The sequence below is a fragment of the Coregonus lavaretus genome (assembly GCF_964263955.1).
Source record: "Coregonus lavaretus genome assembly, chromosome: 2".
Lineage (NCBI taxonomy): Eukaryota > Metazoa > Chordata > Actinopteri > Salmoniformes > Salmonidae > Coregonus > Coregonus lavaretus.
The window spans coordinates 51,396,541-51,415,608 of NC_139989.1; the positions used below are offsets into that span (position 1 = coordinate 51,396,541).

Genomic DNA, 19,068 nt, shown 5'->3' on the forward strand with positions numbered 1-19,068 from the left:
TGGAATGAAATGTTCGACGAGCAGGTGTCCACATACCTTTGGCCATGTAGTGTATATATAAAAACATTTTCCTTAAAGTTGAATTTTTTTTAGATGACTAATGTTACTGTCTCCATTACAAAAAAATACTAAAATACATGTAATTTGGTCCTTGAAACAACATGGTTTCATTGCATTACAAACCAACATCTGTGTAATCTCCATGGTAACTTTGTTTTTTTTCTCTACAATGACTCACTGCTATGGAGAAACCAATCCAATGGGGGACACCCAGACATGTCATAGAGTAGGATGGAATCCCTCACGGTTTACAAGGGAACTCCCTTCTCTTTCTTTCTCTTTCTCTCTCTCTCTCTCTCTCTCTCTCTCTCTCTCTCTCTCTCTCTCTCTCTCTCTCTCTCTCTCTCTCTCTCTCTCTCTCTCTCTCTCTCTCTCTCTCTCTCTCTCTCTCTGCACGATTGAAATTGTATAAAAAAGAGGCTACACCACTGTTGTGACATAACACATTGTTTTCTTAACGCTACAGCATACAATGACGTCCCTCTGGCTCTCAACCCTCACAATGTTCGGTTCCACCCCTAGAGCTGGAAGTATTTACTTTGACTCTGGAGTCTGACAAAATATTTCCATAATAACAACATGGTTTCATGGTTCTGCATTGAAAAACAACATCTGTGTAATCTCCATGGTAACTTAAAATTTTTTCCTTGGAGTGACTCACTCTGGCTTGTAACTAGGACACACCATTGACATAATGAGGTTAGAGAGAATAGTCCCAGTCTGTAGTCACGTAATAATGAGGAAATCCTCTTGACCACGCCCACAAATTGGGGTAACCGATTTTTTGTTATACAGAAATAACAAAAAATGCTGAAAAGCTGCTATGTTGTTCAATGTACATATAACCATGCTCCCACATTGGGAAATAGAGCCTGCTAGAAGAGCCCTGTGCTGTAGCTTCAAACTATTTGGCGTGGGAGAGTGGGAAATGTGGGGACCCGGTGTCCAAGTAGACTACACGTAGCTATGTTGGTGGAAAACATTTAATCACATATAAGACATTTAACTTATTAACACTGAACAAAAAATATAAACGCAACAGGTAAAGTGTTCGTCCCATGTTTCATAAGCTGAAATAAAAGATCCCAGAAAAGCTTATTTCTCTCAAATGTTGTGCATACATTTGTTTACATCCCTGTTAATGAGCATTTCTCCTTTGCCAAGATAATCCATCCACCTGACAGGTGTGGCATATCAAGACGCTGATTAAACAGCATGATCATTACACAGGTGCACCTTGTGCTGGGGACAATAAAAGGCCACTCTAAAATGTGCAGTTTTTTCACATAACACAATGTCACAGATGTCTCAAGTTTTGAGGGAGCGTGCAATTGGCATGCTGACAACAGGAATGTCCACCAGAGCTGTTGCCAGATAATTTAATGTTAATTTCTCTGCCATAAACCACCTCCAACGTTGTTTTAGAGAATTTGTCAGCACATCCAACTGGCCTCACAACCGCAGACCACGTGTATGGGGTCGTGTGGGCGAGCGGTTTGCTGATGTCAAGGTTGTGAACAGAGTGCTCCATGGTGGCGGTGGGATTATGGTATGGGCAGGCATAATCTACAGACAACGAACCCAATTGCATTTTATCGATGGCAATTTGAATGCACAGAGATACCGTGACGAGATCCTGAGGCCCATTGTTGTGCCATTCATCCGCCGCAATCACCTCATGTTTCAGCATGTCCCATGTCATGGCCCCATGTCTGTACACACTTCCCGGAAGCTGAAAATGTCTCAGTTCTTCCATGGCCTGTTTACTCACCAGACATGTCACCCATTGAGCATGTTGGGGATAATCTTGATCGACATGCACGACAGCGTGTTCCAGTTCCCGCCAATATCCAGAAACTTCGCACAGCCATTGAAGAGGAGTTGGACAACATTCCACAGGCCACAATCAACAGCTTGATCAACTCTATGCGAAGGAGATGTGTGGTGCTGCATGAGCCAAATGGTGGTCACACCAGATACTGACTGGTTTTCTGATCCACACCCCTACCTTTTTTGTTAAGGTATCTATGACCAACAGATGCATATCTGTATTCCCAGTCATGTGAAATCCATAGACTGATTTCCTTACATGAACTGTTACTCAGTAAAATCGTTGAATTTTTTGCATATTTCGTTTATATTTTTGTTCATAGTATAGTCTGTTTGTAACTCCACTGATTACTTGTAGCTGTATAGTCCATTTGTTTGTGTTGTTGGTCTTGGCTAGCAAGCTGGCACTCACTCAAGTGGCTGCTAGCACCGTCATGAAAAGGGGCATGAGGGATTCCCTACAATATTACGTATTTCTAAATAGAGAGAACGCTTGGGAGCAGGCAATGTTGAAAAGTAATCTTTAGACTTTGTACTTTTCTTAAATGTAGTTTTGTAATTGACTAAAACAAGCAGAAAACAAAAAAATTGCATTTGTTTTCCCCACAGGCGGCAGGGGCGCTACGTTCTAATACCGACAGGGACTATGTAAAGGAAGTGTAATGAGTAATGTGTTCCATATGTTTCTCGATTTAGTTTCTCTTGCAGTTTCCAAGGTCACCATAGTCACCATGTGTTTCTGGATCTAGGCCGTTTTCAGGAAAGACCTTGTGTTGTGTCTTTGACAGTATCATATTTACCTAAAAAAAAAAAAAAAACTTTGTATGAATTAAAATACTTTTATTTGGAATTAAACAAATACAATACAATATTCATTTCAATACAGAAAGAGTATTGTTTCCAAGTCCCGGGAGGCTGCAGGGGGAGGATGGCTCATAAATGGCTGGAATGGCACTAATGGAATGGCATCGAACACATGGAAACCATGTGTTTGATGTATTTGATACCATTCCACCAATTCCGCTTCAGTCCTTACCACGAGCCCGTCTTCCCCTTTGATCCAAGTATGTCTATTGTTTTAAAGGGGACTGAACTTCCTGATTGAGTCCTGGTTTCAATTCTCCTCATTAGGAAATGCAACTGGGTGTCTCGTGTATGTTCGAACGTGGGAAGCATTTGTACTTTCATGCTGGCAAAACAGTACACAGTCACTCAACCGTTTAGATAACTTGAAACAGTCGAACAAGGTCTTGTGTCTAGAAGAAGCCTAGACTAGCTAGCAAGCTAGCCAACTTCTTTCGCCAATTAGCATCAGCCGGCTGGTGTGCCACCGTGGCAAAATTGGTTTGACTTTGGATAGCCTATATCTGGGGCTGGTTAGGGACAGTCAATAAATTACACATGGTAAATGGGACAATATTTTCATGTAACACATCTTTTATAGTTGTCTCATGAAATGCTTTCAATATTTGTATATTCATTTCTTCAATTTATAGTTGGTTTGAGACATAGGCCACTTTCTACCAGAATAGTTGTTTATTGCCTTCAGTTGCTCTTTAAGTTATGCTACTTCTCAAAATGAGAATATCGTCAATAGGTATGGAATATATAATTAAACTTTTCTCTGTCTGAAGTTAAAAATCTAATTGCACTGGCAAATGTTTTTTTTAAATGAATTTGAAAATATTGTTTATTTATTGGCAGTGGATTCAGATTATAAAATCACCTTAGTAGTAATGTATAGCAGGTGATTCATAAAACTCTACAACCACATAGAACATATTCAGACATTTATAATTACAACAATATTCTCTGTGTGCATTAATGCATGTTTAATACTTATTTTCTGTACCAGCACTCTTCTCAACAAAAACAGATCAAGTCTATGTAGTGATGATGTTTTATGAAAAATGTATTGCATTTTAATGTATGTATGTATTGCGAAATATGTACAGCAATGTTTTGCACTGTGTATTGCTGAAGATAGACTCAAAATAATTAATGAGCAGCTTTCCCATATCACATACCTATGCCCTTTTATGACTACAATCACATATCTACACCTTTTTTAAGAAGATGGATATTGCAATGTCCGATGAAGCCCCAAACTATTTATATTGAATGTCCAATGCATAATCTCTTATTAAGGGCTGGGAAGGGTCTCATGTGATGGATAAGTGACCCATTTCAGTGTGGAACATGCCTTTTCATCATTTTGCCTGAGGAGCTACAGGCTAGCCACAAGTAGTGACAGGTAGGAGGACATAACTCAGCTGGAATAACAACATTTTTGAAGAACAAGTGCAGGAGGTCATGGTTCAGGGTTTAAGAGTTCAGGGGTCAAGAGTTCGTTTGCATACATGTAATGATAATACTGCTTATGATGGAGCAAACCTAGTGAGAATATAAATCAGAGAAAGTCCTCTCACTCCTCCATCCATTCCAGGTTATGATGTGTGGTGCATTGGTTCAGCCCAGACCAGGTTCCGCCCAGCAGATCAGCCCAGATCAGGATTCCTTGGGGCCTGCGAAGGGAAATGTGTCCACCCATCTCTGTGTGCGGGCCTTGCACTGGTCCCAGTCATAGAGGGGGCGGTACTGGAAGTGGCGCTGGGCCTTGTCTGAACCCACTGTGAAGGAGGTGCTGGCCACGGCGAGTGTGTAGCGGTTGAGTAATGGTGTGTAGCTGCACACAGGTTTCAGCACCCAGCGGAGCAGGTCATTCAGGCAGGCCACGACCCACAGCACCAACAGCGGCACACGAACCTGGCGGAAGTTGAACCCAGACAGGAACTGCATGTTGAAATCCTCATAACTCTTGTAGGGTGAGTCGTCATAGCAGAAGTAAACCTCCCCTCCAAGCCTTTGGGGGCGCTCTCTCAGGGAGCGAGCAGCCAACAGATGCATCCAAGCCACGTTGCCTGAACAAAAAAGGAGAATTATGCTGAGAACATGCATACCACTAGTTAAGGTGCCATCTTGGTACATAACCAACTGCCCAGTAGAAAATCAGCTAACAAGATGACTCATGATTTCTCTTTAAAGATCTTGTAGGTGTGGCTAGGGATCAGCACGGGTTTCAGGACTCACCTGCATAGACACGACCATGTTCCGTGTCCTGTGGGACGCCTCGAATGATCCAGCCCCCTGTCCTCACACCAATCTGATAGAAGTCCCTCATCAGCTGGTGCTGCTCACCATAGATCCCTGTGGGACGGAGGGAGCATGTGTACAAGCAGGCCCCTCCATTCACCTGGCCAGAGAAAGGAGAGGAACGATGTGGTAACAGAACATTAGAAACTGATGGGAGCGGACGGGAAAGGAAAACAGTGTTGAAACCCAGAATCCCAAATATGCTCAACATGTCAACAGAAGGGTGGAGTAGACTAACACACGAGGTCACAAGGGAACACTTAAACCGTTTTTTTGTGCGGAGTAACTGCACAAATATGCCAATTGGCCAACAAATTCTTACATGCAACATCAGCTCCAAAACATTTTTTTCATGGATTACTATAGTACAGTGCCTTGCAAAATTATTCATCCCCCTTGGCGTTTTTCCTATTTTGTTGCATTACAACCTGTAATTTAAGTGGAGTTTTATTTAGATTTCATGTAATGGACATACACAAAACAGTCCAAATTGGTGAAGTGAAATGAAAAAAATGTATAACGGAAAAGTGGTGTGTGCATATGTACTCACCCCCTTTGCTATGAAGCCCCTAAATAAGATCTGGTGCAACCAATTACCTTCAGAAGTAATATAATTAGTTAAATAAAGTCCACCTGTGTGCAATCTAAGTGTCACATGATCTCAGTATATATATATATATACACCTGTTCTGAAAGGCCCCAGAGTCTGCAACACCACTAAGCAAGGGGCACCACCAAGCAAGCGGCACCATGAAGACCAAGTAGCTCTCCAAACAGGTCAGGGATAAAGTTGTGGAGAAGTACAGATCAGGGTTGGGTTAAAAAAAATATCAGAAACTTTGAACATCCCACGGAGCACCATTAAATCCATTATTAAAAAATTGAAAGAATATGGCACCACACCAAACCTGCCAAGAGAGGGCCGCCCACCAAAACTCACGGACCAGGCAAGGAGGGCATTAATCAGAGGCAACAAAGATACCAAAGATAACCCTAAAGGAGCTGCAAAGCTCCACAGCGGAGATTGGAGTATCTGTCCATAGGACCACTTTAAGCTGTACACTCCACAGAGCTGGGCTTTATGGAAGAGTGGCCAGAAAAAAGCCATTGCTTAAAGAAAAAACATAATCAAACACGTTTGGTGTTCGCCAAAAGGCATGTGGGAGACTCCCCAAACATATGGAAGAAGGTACTCTGGTCAGATGAGACTAAAATTGAGCTTTTTGGCCATCAAGGAAAACGCTATGTCTGGCGAAAACCCAACACCTCTCATCACCCCGAGAACACCATCCCCACAGTGAAGCATGGTGGTGGCAGCATCATGCTGTGGGGATGTTTTTCATCGTCAGGGACTGGGAAACTGGTCAGAATTGAAGGCATGATGTATGGCGCTAAATACAGGGAAATTCTTGAGGGAAACCTGTTTCAGTCTTCCAGAGATTTGAGACTGGGACGGAGGTTCACCTTCCAGCAGGACAATGACCCTAAGCATACTGCTAAAGCAACACTCAAGTGGTTTAAGGGGAAACATTTAAATGTCTTGGAATGGCCTAGTCAAAACCCAGACCTCAATCCAATTGAGAGTCTGTGGTATGACTTAAAGATTGCTGTACACCAGCGGAACTCATCCAACTTGAAGGAGCTGGAGCAGTTTTGCCTTGAAGAATGGGCAAAAATCCCTGTGGCTAGATGTGCCAAGCTTATAGAGACATACCCCAAGAGACTTGCAGCTGTAATTGCTGCAAAAGGTGGCTCTACAAAGTATTGACTTTGGGGGGGGTGAATAGTTATGCACGCTCAAGTTCTGTTTTTTTGTCTTATTTCACAAGAAAAAATATTTTGCATCTTCAAAGTGGTAGGCATGTTGTGTAAATCAAATGATACAAACCCCCCCAAAAACAATTTTAATTCCAGGTTGTAAGGCAGCAAAATGTAAAAAATGCCAAGGGGGGGGGGGGTGAATACTTTCACAGGCCACTGTATATTTGTGTTCTGTGGTACCTATTTGAGCAGTTCAGTCAAATAGAGAGAAAATAAGTATCTGAATAAAGGGATTCCCTATCTGAATCAGTCTATTAATGATGGTACCATTAAAGGTACCATGAGTTGGTCTGTGTGTGTGTGTTATTACCGCATCTTTGTATGAGGTGTGATGTGTTAATACAAGTACCTTATTGCCGTTGGCCTCCAGCACCAGTTTCTCTGCCTTGGCCTTGCTCCTGGGGTAGGGCATCTCATGATAAACATTGTACACCGTGTCTTCATCACCTCTGTGCATGAAAGAGAGGAGGGGGGGGGGGGGGGGGGGAAACATTGGCAGTTTTCATGGTGTTGTTTCTGTGAATATTTTAGCAAAGCCAGTCATGCCGGCAAAGACTGGCAGACATTGTTCCAGGTACTGTGAGTGCTTTAGGTGATGTGAAAAGGAAGAGAATGCCAAACACATATGCAAACCCACAGTGTTTTTGTGTGTGTGCGCATCTGTCGGTCTCTGTCAGCATCTGGAAAATATGTTCAAGTTATCAACGCGTGACAGCTGGCAGGACGATTTCAGGCTTGGCTGGTGATCAACTATTTCCCTCATCCCCCCCCTCTCTTTCACTCTAATTCCTTGGTATGACTTGTGTTTTTAACTGCATCTGAAATGTTATGACTACACAAAAACATCAAAGCCTCCCAGCACCTGCCAACCTAAAGCAGGTATAACCAGACAGTGCTTTAATAGAAACGTGTTTCTCTAACTCCCTTCCAGTCCACTTATTACTAAGGTGTTGTGTACCTGAGCCTATTACCTAACACAGGGCTCTACCTGTTATTATGATTGAGTTACTGTTGCCACACAGTTTTTCTGACGTCATCACACAGCATTGCAAAGTACATTGGCCTGGCTATGTTCATACTGAACTGGCAATGTGCAGCTTCAATTCAATGGTGCAGATGAATTCTATCCTGTGATGTTCATCATAGCTACTACTGACTGTCATCATCTTAATCACCTACCCACTTATCTTCTTATAGGGACCATATGTGATACGTACATTCCTAAACACAGACAGAGGGCAAGTTCAAATACCAGACCTATAATAACACACAATGACATACACTGAGTTTACCAAACATTAGGAACACCTTCCTAATATTGAGTTGCACCCCCTTTTGCCCTCCGAACAGCCTTAATTCGTCGGGGCATGGACTCTACAAGGTGTTGAAAGCGTGTTGAAGAGACAAAATCCCTCCTGAGATGTGTGCAAATCTGGTGGCCAACTACAAGAAACGTCTGACCTCTGTGATTGCCAACAAGGGTTTTGCCACCAAGTACTAAGTCATGTTTTGTAGAGGGGTCAAATACTTATTTCCCTCATTAAAATGCAAATCAATTTATAACATTTTTGACATGCGTTTTTCTGGATTTTGTTGTTGTTATTCTGTCTCTCACTGTTCAAATAAACCTACCATTCAAATTATAGACTGATCATTTCTTTGTCAGTGGGCAAACGTACAAAATCAGCAGGGGATCAAATACTTTTTCCCCCTCACTGTATCTACCTCTTTATGTATCTCTCCTCGCAGTACATTTCTCTCGATGGAGAATTATGGAGGAATAGAGACATATGAGTTCATAGAGAAATCAGAAAATAATAAACAGTCACATGCCTGATATAATACAGATAAGGGAAATCTCTACCATATGGGCTAGACAAAGACAGATGGAGGAGAGGTAGCGATTTAGTGGAAAGAGGAAAAATATGCAGATGAAAGCCTAAGGAGAAACCGATAAATTAAATAAAACTCTACCTGATAAAGGGGTCTCCTTTCACATTGGGGCCGACCACCTCCATGCTGCTGGTGTAGACCAGATACTGGATACCATTCTCCACACAGGCATTGATCACATTCACAGTTCCTGTTAGAGAAACGGAGAGAGGAAGAGAAAAATATTGAGAAACATTCTAGAGGACAATAACTAGAGATTATCATTGATTTGATTGCAGAAAGAAAGGGCCAGGGTGTGATGCGGTCAACAGGAAGTGCGTGCAGAACATCTGGTCAGAGATGTTGGCAGACGATGAACTAGCCCTGGATGATAAATGTGTTTTCTCAGAGCTCAACACAAACATCCTAGAAGGTTTTGAAACATTACATCTGATATACAGTAATTACACTAACTCATACAAACGGCTATACCTGTGAGGAAAATGTTTGTCACAGTTTCCAAGAGACGAAGAGCAGAACTATGGGACAGATGCCCAGATCTGGGACAGTGAGACACCACACCCACCAGACGGGGAACACATAGAATAACCACAAACTGGAAACAAAGTGTCAGTGTAGTTAGTTTAATAGAAACCAGATGACTTGCAGTGGATCACTGGGAGAGCAGCTGATTCGCTTCAGTAATGTGAGTTTGTTGGTAATTCAGTTGCATGAAAACCACCTGACAGGCTGGCACTAACGTTATCGTGAGATGTAAAACCTTTTGAGATGAGTTTGAAATGGCTGTAAAAGACTCATGGCAAGCGCACACACACACACACAATAACTAAACAGGCCCTCTCATGGAGACTCACACACACATTTACCCACTACATACACAAATAAGGTCATTATTTCTCTATGTTTATGTTTGCTCACTATAAAACCATTGTTGTAGTTGACACCCGTTAACAGACTCAAGTGGCACTATTATTGTCAGGATGTTCAGAGGAAAACACCAGGCACTATAGGAAGGGAGAGGCGACAGGCATACAGGAAAAACGTGGGTTATGCCATGAATCACTCAAACTCATAGCCTATAATTCTCTGGGCAGGGTTAACTTTAGGGAACACTATTTAATGGGTTTTGGAACAGAGCTTTATTGAGAGTACTATTTCTCCATAACGTTGCTGCTGTTGTATTCATTTGCAGTCAAGACAACCCATCCATCCTTTGTTTGTCTCCTTCTCTCATCAATTATCTCCAAGGCAACCTCTTCTTTCCCTTTTCCTTTCCTTCTTCTCTACATATTTTCCATTCCCTTCTTCGTAAATCCTCCTGTGGCTTAAGGCTTCCACACATCGCACCAAGTGTTGATCTAGTGTTTGTCTGCCCACCGTTCAGCGCGCTGTGTTTTAGGGACCACCCGCTGCAGACGTCTGACTGCCAAACATTTTTATGCGATTCTACATGTAAAATTGGCGCGCACTCGGTACGCAAATTACATTCAGAGGTGCTAAGTACTTTGGGCCAGTGAACGTTATTGCTGTGTCTGAACACTTACCTTGAACATTCACAGCCTGGATGACTGTCTCAGGGACTCTGTGCCAGACATCCACCAGGCTGGCCGTGTGGATGACCAGGTCTGCCCCCTTGGACACCTCCAGGACACTGGAGTAATCTGTAATGTCCCCCTGCGTCACCACCACCTTTACCCGCTCTGAGGGTGGAGAGAAGGGGGAAGAGAGGGAGAATAGATGTTAGGCATAGTGTAAAATAGATAGTTTTCACTGGAATGAGATATCTATAACCTGATCTACATTGCACAATAATACAATTGATCCTAGATTGAGATTGGACAACAAGACATGGACATCATGTACAGAATAATCAAACATATTCTAGTTAGAATATCTAGGTACATATGTTGTGTTTGGGGAGGAACCAAGCCTTTCTAAGCATGTTTCCATGGCTATATTAATTATTATTTGACTTTGAGTGTTAATTTGTTTCCTCTAAATCGGATCCTACATTGCCTAGCAACCTAACAAGAGCTGGGTCCACTGAGGAACTATTTCTCTCTGTCTCTGGAAAAAAATGTAATCTGATGTTGCTACAAATACCCAATCACCCCATCACAATTAAACGTATTTTCATACAAGTTCTTTATGTTTATTGTAATACCGGTAGGTGGGTCACAACAAATTCTCACAACACGTTCTTCACAAATGTGTCTTTTGAGAGCAATTGTCTGTTTGTTCTGTCTTTCATTCTTGGAATGATAAGATGGAAAAGAAGCTGCCCCTATTCTCAATGTGCTGTCCCTGGCTTGGCTTATCTAGATCATGGCCTTGAAATATATCTGATGACCGTGAAGCCAGGATGGGGCTGGAGTCCAAGTAACCACAGGAATGGTCCCGACTCTTAAAAAACACACTCTTGCCTTGAAGTCACACTACAGCAGCTCTCTCTTTTAGCTCTGCCTCAGTGGCTTGGTTGTGTAGCACACACTTTGATGATTTCCATTGAACCAAACTAAAGCTAGGGTTTATAATTACAGCAACTGTAAATGACGTAATTACAGGAAGTGAACGCTTCAGTCAACCTCGTTCTCTGAAGTTCACAAGCCCCTCTCTTACTAGGCTACTGTAACTAAATTAGATTATTATTTATTTTTGTACCTTTATTTAACTAGGAAAGTCAGTTAAGAACAAATTCTTATTTACAATGACGGCCTACCCCGGCCAAACCCGGACGACGCTGGGCCAATTGTGCGCCGCCCTATGGGACTCCCAACCACGGCCGGATTGTGATAAAGCCTGGAATCGAACCAGGGTCTGTGGTGACGCCTCTAGCACTGAGATGCAGTGCCTTAGACCGTTGCGCCACTCGGGAGCCGCAGCGGTTCCCACGCTACGCAACATATACACCAATAACAAAGTTAAATTCATGGTTTGTTTTGTTTATCGTTTTAATCACTCATACACCTTCTGTGAAAACATTTCTATGCTTCATATCTAAAGAGAACCTACAGCATGCAAATACTTTAGAAACATTCCAAGCAAAGGCTCAATGTTAAGTTGCAAATCTCATTCAATCACAACATCTTGTTGATCTTTTCACTGTTACAGTGAGATTAGAACTAGACTATGAGCTCTGATTACATAAAGTGTACTATAGGTCTCCCCCTGGCTGGGCTATATGAATACTACCAGCCACCAGGCTTTGTGCATGCCTTGGAATAGCCTACGTCCCTCAAACTCAAGTCTGGACCTCAAAGCCAGCTCCACTGCGTTTTGTCATTGTTCCCCTCTAATCAGGGACTGATTTAGACCTGGGACAACAGGTGGGTACAATTATTAATCAGGTTGAGCAGAAAACCAGCAGGCTCCAGACCTTGTAGGGTGAGAGGTGAATACCCCTGGCCTACATAATGAATTGTATACAAAGAGTTTGTTCCATTGAATGCAAAAGCAAACTCCTCCTCAGCCCCTACATCCGCTCAACATGAAAAGCATATTCCCACCAGGGGAAAAATATATATGTTTAGTATTTAAGTGAAAACAAGGTGTTCTAATATTACCTGGACGTAGCCTATGGCAATAGAGGTAAGATACAATGAGAGGTAAAAGACTAACAATGTAAGCCTATATGAGCGATTTAATTTGTAATCAATGCCATGTATTTAGCTCATCAGTCAAGCCACATCTATGGACTGATCTTGTATCAATGAGTTTGGAGGAAGGCTCTGTCTAAACAAACCCCTGACACTCTGTGATGAGCACAACCTTCTCCACATACCGCCCTAACAGTCACCTAACAATCACACAAGGTGACAGGGTGCAGGTGGAGATTCCTGTTATGATGACAGTGACATGTCACAGGTTATGGGAAATGACATAGGCCGGCTGCAGTGTTCAAGGACAGGAAATGGAATTAGGAGGGGTGTTGGCCATCTCGGTGTCCATGACCCCATCATGTTATGACATTGTTCATGCAGGCCAATGCAGTCAAATCAAATGTAGTTATAATGCCCTTTTTACATCAGCAGATGTCAGAAAGTGCTTATACAGAAATCCAGCCTAAAACCCCAAACAGCAAGCAATGCAGATGTAGAAGTGACCTCAGCTGAGTGTGTCTTTTACTATCCTAACATTTCCCTTTCAGTGACATCTGCCAACTCTCATCTCTCTGTCACACTATAGTATGTATATGGCTTTCAGCTCTCCCATCTCTTCCTCTCAGTCCATCTACCTACTCTCCACCTCTATGGCTCTGTTTCTGTAGTGAAGACTGACAATGGAATAGAAGTTTGTACAAAGTTACTCAATTCAATGTGAATGTTATTATGCCTGAGAATATGAGTAAGAAAGGTGTAAGACAAAAATAAAGGGTGTCAGAAAAGAGAGTTTGGATGGAATACAGCTGATATCCAGAATATATTTGATTGGGTATGTATGTGGGTAAAGGTTTATGTGATTCTAGTCTAGGTTATTTCAGTTTCAGTCAAGCATTTCAATGTGCTAAGGTAGATAAAGACCCTAACTGTTCAATCACTGAAGAGTTGACACCCCACCTCTTCTCAGGGCATAAACCCCTGGACATTCAAGATTACAGGTCTTGCCCACATGAGCCGCTATATGTCTTGCTAGGAGTAGCTTAGCCAAAGAATAATTGTCATCATGAATAAGGATTAAGAGTAGCTGAACTTTCATGTTTAAAACTCTACCAGTCCCACAACTGCAAACCAGTTGAGGTGTATGGCACAGGAGGTTGGTGACACCTTAATTGGGGAGAACAGGCTTGTGGTAATGACTGGAGCTTCTATACCAGACTTTCAAGTGCTACAACAACAAGTTCAGGTTTGGCAGTAGTGTCTTAAGCCCAGTCCTGGGAATTGTACACTGATGCTGACAACTAACATTGTCATTATAACCTAGATGTTTGTAGTTTTTTGCAGTTGTGCTTAATACTGAGATTTTGGACAGCTATCTTGGTTAAACCAGTCCACTACACTACAACCTAATTGTAAACACCACCATTTGGTATATAGTCTTTTGAAGCTATGATAATTTATTGAAAATAGACAAATGAAGAGGATGAAATAATTTATAGACCTATGTTAAATGAAAATGTCTTATGTTTCATGATATATAAATGCATTTACAAATGTTTTAGCTTAAATTTGTTACAAAAACAAAAAAAACATTTGTACTCAGTATAAAAAAATAAAATTTTACTAACTGTAAGTCGCTCTGGATAAGAGCGTCTGCTAAATGACTAAAATGTAAAATGTAAATGGAGCAGGAGTGAGTGCAATGTTAACAAATACATCAAACACATGGTTTCCATGTGTTTGATGCCATTCCATTTGCTCCTTTCTGGCCATTATTATGAGCCGTTCTACCCTCAGCAGCCCCATGTGGTGTATGGTTATGCCAATTAAATATGCATAAAACATTATTAGACAAGAAAACTACAGACGGGGTTTGAGCATGTCAGTGAACTGCCAGACATTTACAATTTATGTTTCAAGCATATATTTTAGCTTTACCTGTGCTGTGGCCATTTAAACTTGAGTCGATGTGTTTGTCAAAAAGTCGAATTTCCGTTACCGCATCCTCTTTCTCCAAAAGGACATGTAACAGGTGTTGTCCGAGGAACCCACAGCCCCCTGTGACTACATAAACCAGACCCCGTTCTTTAGTCGACATTCTTCACTGTTGCTAGTTGCTACTATCACTAATTGATGTTTGGTTGATTAGTTACTGAGTCGTCGTTCTTGTTGATCTTCTACAACCCCCTCCGTGATCCAATGTTCTAAAAGAGGGGAGATAAAAAATGTTAGGAGGCAGGGAGAGCGAGGGAGAGAGGTGCGTTCAGTTCTCTTAAACGTACTTAACGACACATACTCCCAAAACGTTATTGAACAGACTGAGGTATGTTTGCTCCGGTTTGGTAGATGTGGCGACGTGTGGCTTGAAGCAATGAGTGACGTTTTTAAAGGGAAGTGGCCATGCTGACAGCGTTCCCCAACCCACAACCCTCCTCGTTTTTCAACTGTTCGTTCAGTACAGCACCGTCTCCGTTCAATCGAACGTTCCAGAACGTAAAAACGTATTGAACGCAGCCCTGATCGATCTGTACACAGCGATCGTAAACTACTCCCCTTCACTGGGCTTAATTGCTGCCCTTCGACTTTGAACAAACACTATCATCAAAGAAAGGCAAATCAACTCGTTAGGTTTGCTCGTTTTAATGTATGCTAACCATAGAAAGGCTATATGCCACCATGGTTAGATTAGAGTTGATTAGTCAGATTGCAGGGTACAGTGAAATTCTTAAACTCTGAGCTCCAACACTGCAGGTCAAAGGGAACTGAATGAAACAAAATAATTAAATATATACTATATACACTACTGGTCAAAAGTTTTAGAACAGCTACTCAGTCATGGTTTTTCTTTATTTTTACTATTTTCTACATTGTTGAATAATAGTGAAGACATCAAAACTAACACATGGAATCATGTAGTAACCAAAAAAAGTGTTAAACAAATTAAAATATATTCAAATAGCCACCCTTGGGGGGGGGAATACAGAAGATAGCCATATTTGGTAAAAGACCACGTCCATATTATGGCAAGAACAGCTCAAAAAAGCAAAGACAAACGACAGTCCATCAGTACTTTAAGGTCAGTCAATATGGAAGATTTCAACAACTTTTAAAGCTTCATCAAGTGCAGTCACAAAAACCATCAAGCACTATGATGAAATTGGCTCTCATGAGGAACGCCACAGGAATGGAAGACCCAGAGTTACCTCTGCTGTAGAGGATAAATTCATTAGAGTTACCAGCCTCAGAAATTGCAGCCCAAATAAATGCTTCACAGAGTTCAAGTAAAAGACACTAATTGCTGCAAAGAAACCACTACTAAAGGACACCAATAAGAAGAAGAGACCTGCTTGGGCCAAGAAACATGAGAAATGGACATTAGACCGGTGGAAATATGTCCTTTGGTCTGTAGTCCAAATTTGAGATTTTTGGTTCAAATCGCTGTGTCTTTGTGAGACGCGATGTGGGTGAACGGATGATCTCCGCATGTGTATTTCCCACCGTAAAGCATGGAGGAGGAGGTGTTATGGTGTGGGGGTGCTTTGCTGGTGACACTGTCTGTGATTTATTTAGAATTCAAGGCACACTTAACCAGCATGGCTGCCACAGCATTCTGCAGCGATACACCATCCCATCTAGTTTGGGCTTAGTGGGACTATCACTTGTTTTTCAGGGCTATTTTACCAAGAAAAAGAGTGATGGAGTACTGCATCAGATGACTGGCCTCCACAATCCCCCAACCTCAACCAAATTGAGATGGTTTGGGATGAGTCGGACCGCAGAGTGAAGGAAAAGCAGCCAACAAGTGCTCTGCATATGTAGGAACTCCTTCAAGACTGTTGGAAAAGCATTCCAGGTGAAGCTGGTTGAGAGAATGCCAAGAGTGTGCAAAGCTGTCATCAAGGCAAAGGGTAGCTATTTGAATGTCAGTTTGGATTTGGCTTCAGACCATTCAAATAACTTCCTAAACAAAACGTTATTTTCAGATAACCGTGTCTGTTTCTGGTCTGCTTGTGTTGATGTCCTGCAGTAACTAGCTTGCTAAATCAGCCCTTTCCTAAGCCATGAATGGAGATGGGGATTTGGACTTGTTGTTTTTACTTAATTCTCTGTACAGGCCAATGATTATGACGGCGATTCTGATCTAACCATAAATTAATATGTTGTGCCACTGGCCCGAGAAGATTGAAGTTCAATGTGTAGCCTAGTAGGCTCACGTTAACTAACTAGCTAGCTAACTTAGCTGGTTCATTGTTGGCCATGCCAGGCAGTTAGGCTAGCAAGCATTTTAGTTAGGTAACCTATGACAACAAAAACTAAGTGTATGACAGAGCCATAGACCGATTTGCCGACATGAAAGAGAGGAGGATGGCATTGGCGTTCAACTAGTCTACAAGTAGGGTGAGTCAACATGTTTTGTTTTACTTGCGCACACACACACACAGAAATCAGTACCATGGACAGCCACATGATATTTAACAACATCGATTGGACTAAATTGTTTTCGTTATCTTTAAGTTTGTTTTCAGTGTATTAAACTAAGCATATATAGCCTTGTTGATTTTATTATGTTCAAATGTGTAAGTTGAATTGGTGCTGGAATGGCGGAGGCAGTGCTCCTGTTGTCTTTGTGCTGACTTGCGGTAACTCTGTGGTTCTAAAATCAGTAGTTGTTTATTTAATAAACTGTTGAAAACGTTAACTTGCTTGACCATGCTGCAGGTGATATAACTGTTTGTTACATGCAATATTTGCTTTGTGGACTTCACACAGATGTTGCTCTCCAGTTCTGTGATTAAACAAACAGTATGTGTAGTTGAATTTATTCCGCCACTGTGTGACTGTTGTCTTTTTGTTGTCATGGCCTTATTGTATATCAAGGTGGCGTTTTAACTAATTGCTATAGAGCAAACAACGCAATTATCACAACATAGGTTGTAATATGGCTTTTTTACAGGCTTGGCTTGCTCAATGATTTTACCCACGCACCGCTACTGCCTGTCAGTCTGGGGCAATGAGGGAGACAGCCCCAGTGATCTGAAAAAGTATTGCTTCCTTTCATTCTTTCTCTCTGACTGGACTGGATTGAATATCATATAAAATGTCAGAGGAGATTGTTCTTCTCCTGTTTAAACAATATGGCCATTCATCCAACATCTCTCTGGGTCCATTCTTTGTCCTTGATCCTTCCTCCAAATCGCCGTTGCAATAATGGCCTTCTTGAACAGCCCTGTAATTGATAAATCATGCACACAGCAACCTTTGAATTGACAACATATTGTGCTACAGATATTGTACTAGCATAGGCCTTCATGGAAAGTGACACACATGGTATTGTACTTCCATTCCTTGCAAATTTCCAGACAGTCACATGATTCACAGACAAGTTATCTATAGTCTCAGCTGCTGACCGCAAAACATTGTCATTGCCAGGTTAAATGACAGTATATTACTCACAGCGCGGAATCAGACAGTATTTACTGGTTAAACACCAACAGCCTCATAATACCCGTCCTGAACTTTAAGTTACCATTGATCATCTGCTAAACAGTCTCACTGATTTGGTTGAATGTGGACTATAATTGATTTTGACGATCTAGATCAACTATCAATGAAGATGGCAAATTATTATTTTAAAATGCATTTGTCACAAAGTGCCCCAAAAACAACAGGCCAAGCTTGTAAGTGTCCTAGGTAGGGAGAAACCTCACAGAGCCATTTCTTTAATTTTGATGGCCGCTAGATGCTTCAAAACAAAGTCAAACAGATACAATTCCAGTAAATAATTTATCCATGGTGTTTGGGTTATGCTCATTCAATTATGTATCTCCCATGAGGCTAAATGGATTAATGATAAACATTCAATAAATAATAATTTATCACATTTCCCAGCTGAGCACTACCCACCCTAATTATGGTTTTACAACTTTGGCTTCACATAGTTTTGTAAATTATTTTACATGATGCAACTTTACAGACAGACAATCATGTGGAGAAGAAGTATGCATTTTCTGAGCTGGTTTTCAGTTCTTTTTTTAACCTCATGAACTCTGTGCTTCTATAACAAGGGTGATTGAACTCATGTTAACCAATATGTACTTATGCAAACCCAGTTCCATACTAGGTCACGTCTTCCTTATTCGTGTTTCCTCCTTCTCTGACACTACATTTTGCATCTATTTCTCTCTCGCTCGCTCTCACACACACACACACACACACACACACACACACAGGAAACATATCGTTTTTCAGGTTGAACTTGACTGACAAACGTACCTTCTGTTGTCTCCTCTCTATGCACGAGGGCATTGCCGTTTCCGGCAAGCCTGCAAGTTCCTGTACGCGTTCCACTATGCACACTCACCCTGATGACATACAGTATAGTACCACACAGGATAGGAGAAGACGATATCAAAAAGACTACTATGCATTACAAAATCCCTTTGTAACAGCTATCCAACAGGGATCAGCCATCCAGTAATTGTCCGTGGTTGACGACCCTATATGGATATTCCGCTACGGACTCGTACCTCCCACCTGAAAGCTAGATTGCAGATAATGATTTAGAAAATGGAAATCTAATATCCCATAACTCTTTGCGACACCCGGGACAGCGCTGGTCCAATTAATTTGTTTATTGTCCGTTTGTATATTCAGAGCGTTTCGATCTCCGGAGCGTTCTGACCTCACAACCCAATTCAAGGCCCAAGCTAACTGG

General features: G+C 41.7%; 1 protein-coding gene across 3 annotated transcripts; it reads right to left on the reverse strand.

Moving 5' to 3' along the window:
* Positions 1-3,705: 3,705 nt before the first annotated feature.
* Positions 3,706-18,905, reverse strand: hsd3b7 (hydroxy-delta-5-steroid dehydrogenase, 3 beta- and steroid delta-isomerase). 3 transcript variants are annotated; one of them, XM_084186718.1, is made up of 7 exons: positions 18,627-18,905; positions 14,292-14,557; positions 10,302-10,457; positions 8,839-8,947; positions 7,214-7,313; positions 4,981-5,143; positions 3,706-4,811 (listed from the first exon to the last, which is right to left on the reverse strand). In XM_084186718.1, the coding sequence occupies exons 2-7, from the start codon at positions 14,449-14,451 to the stop codon at positions 4,399-4,401; spliced, it is 1,101 nt and encodes a 366-aa protein (XP_084042844.1). In that variant the 5' UTR covers positions 14,452-14,557; positions 18,627-18,905; the 3' UTR covers positions 3,706-4,398. The 3 variants fall into 3 exon arrangements, with proteins under 3 accessions (XP_084042844.1, XP_084042843.1, XP_084042842.1); XM_084186717.1 differs by lacking the exon at positions 18,627-18,905 and adding an exon at positions 14,650-14,773; XM_084186716.1 differs by lacking the exon at positions 18,627-18,905 and adding an exon at positions 14,636-14,726.
* Positions 18,906-19,068: the final 163 nt, after the last annotated feature.

Excerpts from the sequence above, each read along its gene's own strand:
- hsd3b7 (XM_084186718.1), bottom strand. The coding sequence starts at position 14,451 with ATGTCGACTAAAGAACGGGGTCTGGTTTATGTAGTCACAGGGGGCTGT. Across the intron at positions 8,948-10,301 it reads CCAGGCTGTGAATGTTCAAG|GAACTGTGAATGTGATCAAT; the intron begins GTAAGTGTTCAG and ends TTTCTCTAACAG. Across the intron at positions 7,314-8,838 it reads AAAGGAGACCCCTTTATCAG|AGGTGATGAAGACACGGTGT; the intron begins GTAGAGTTTTAT and ends TTTCATGCACAG.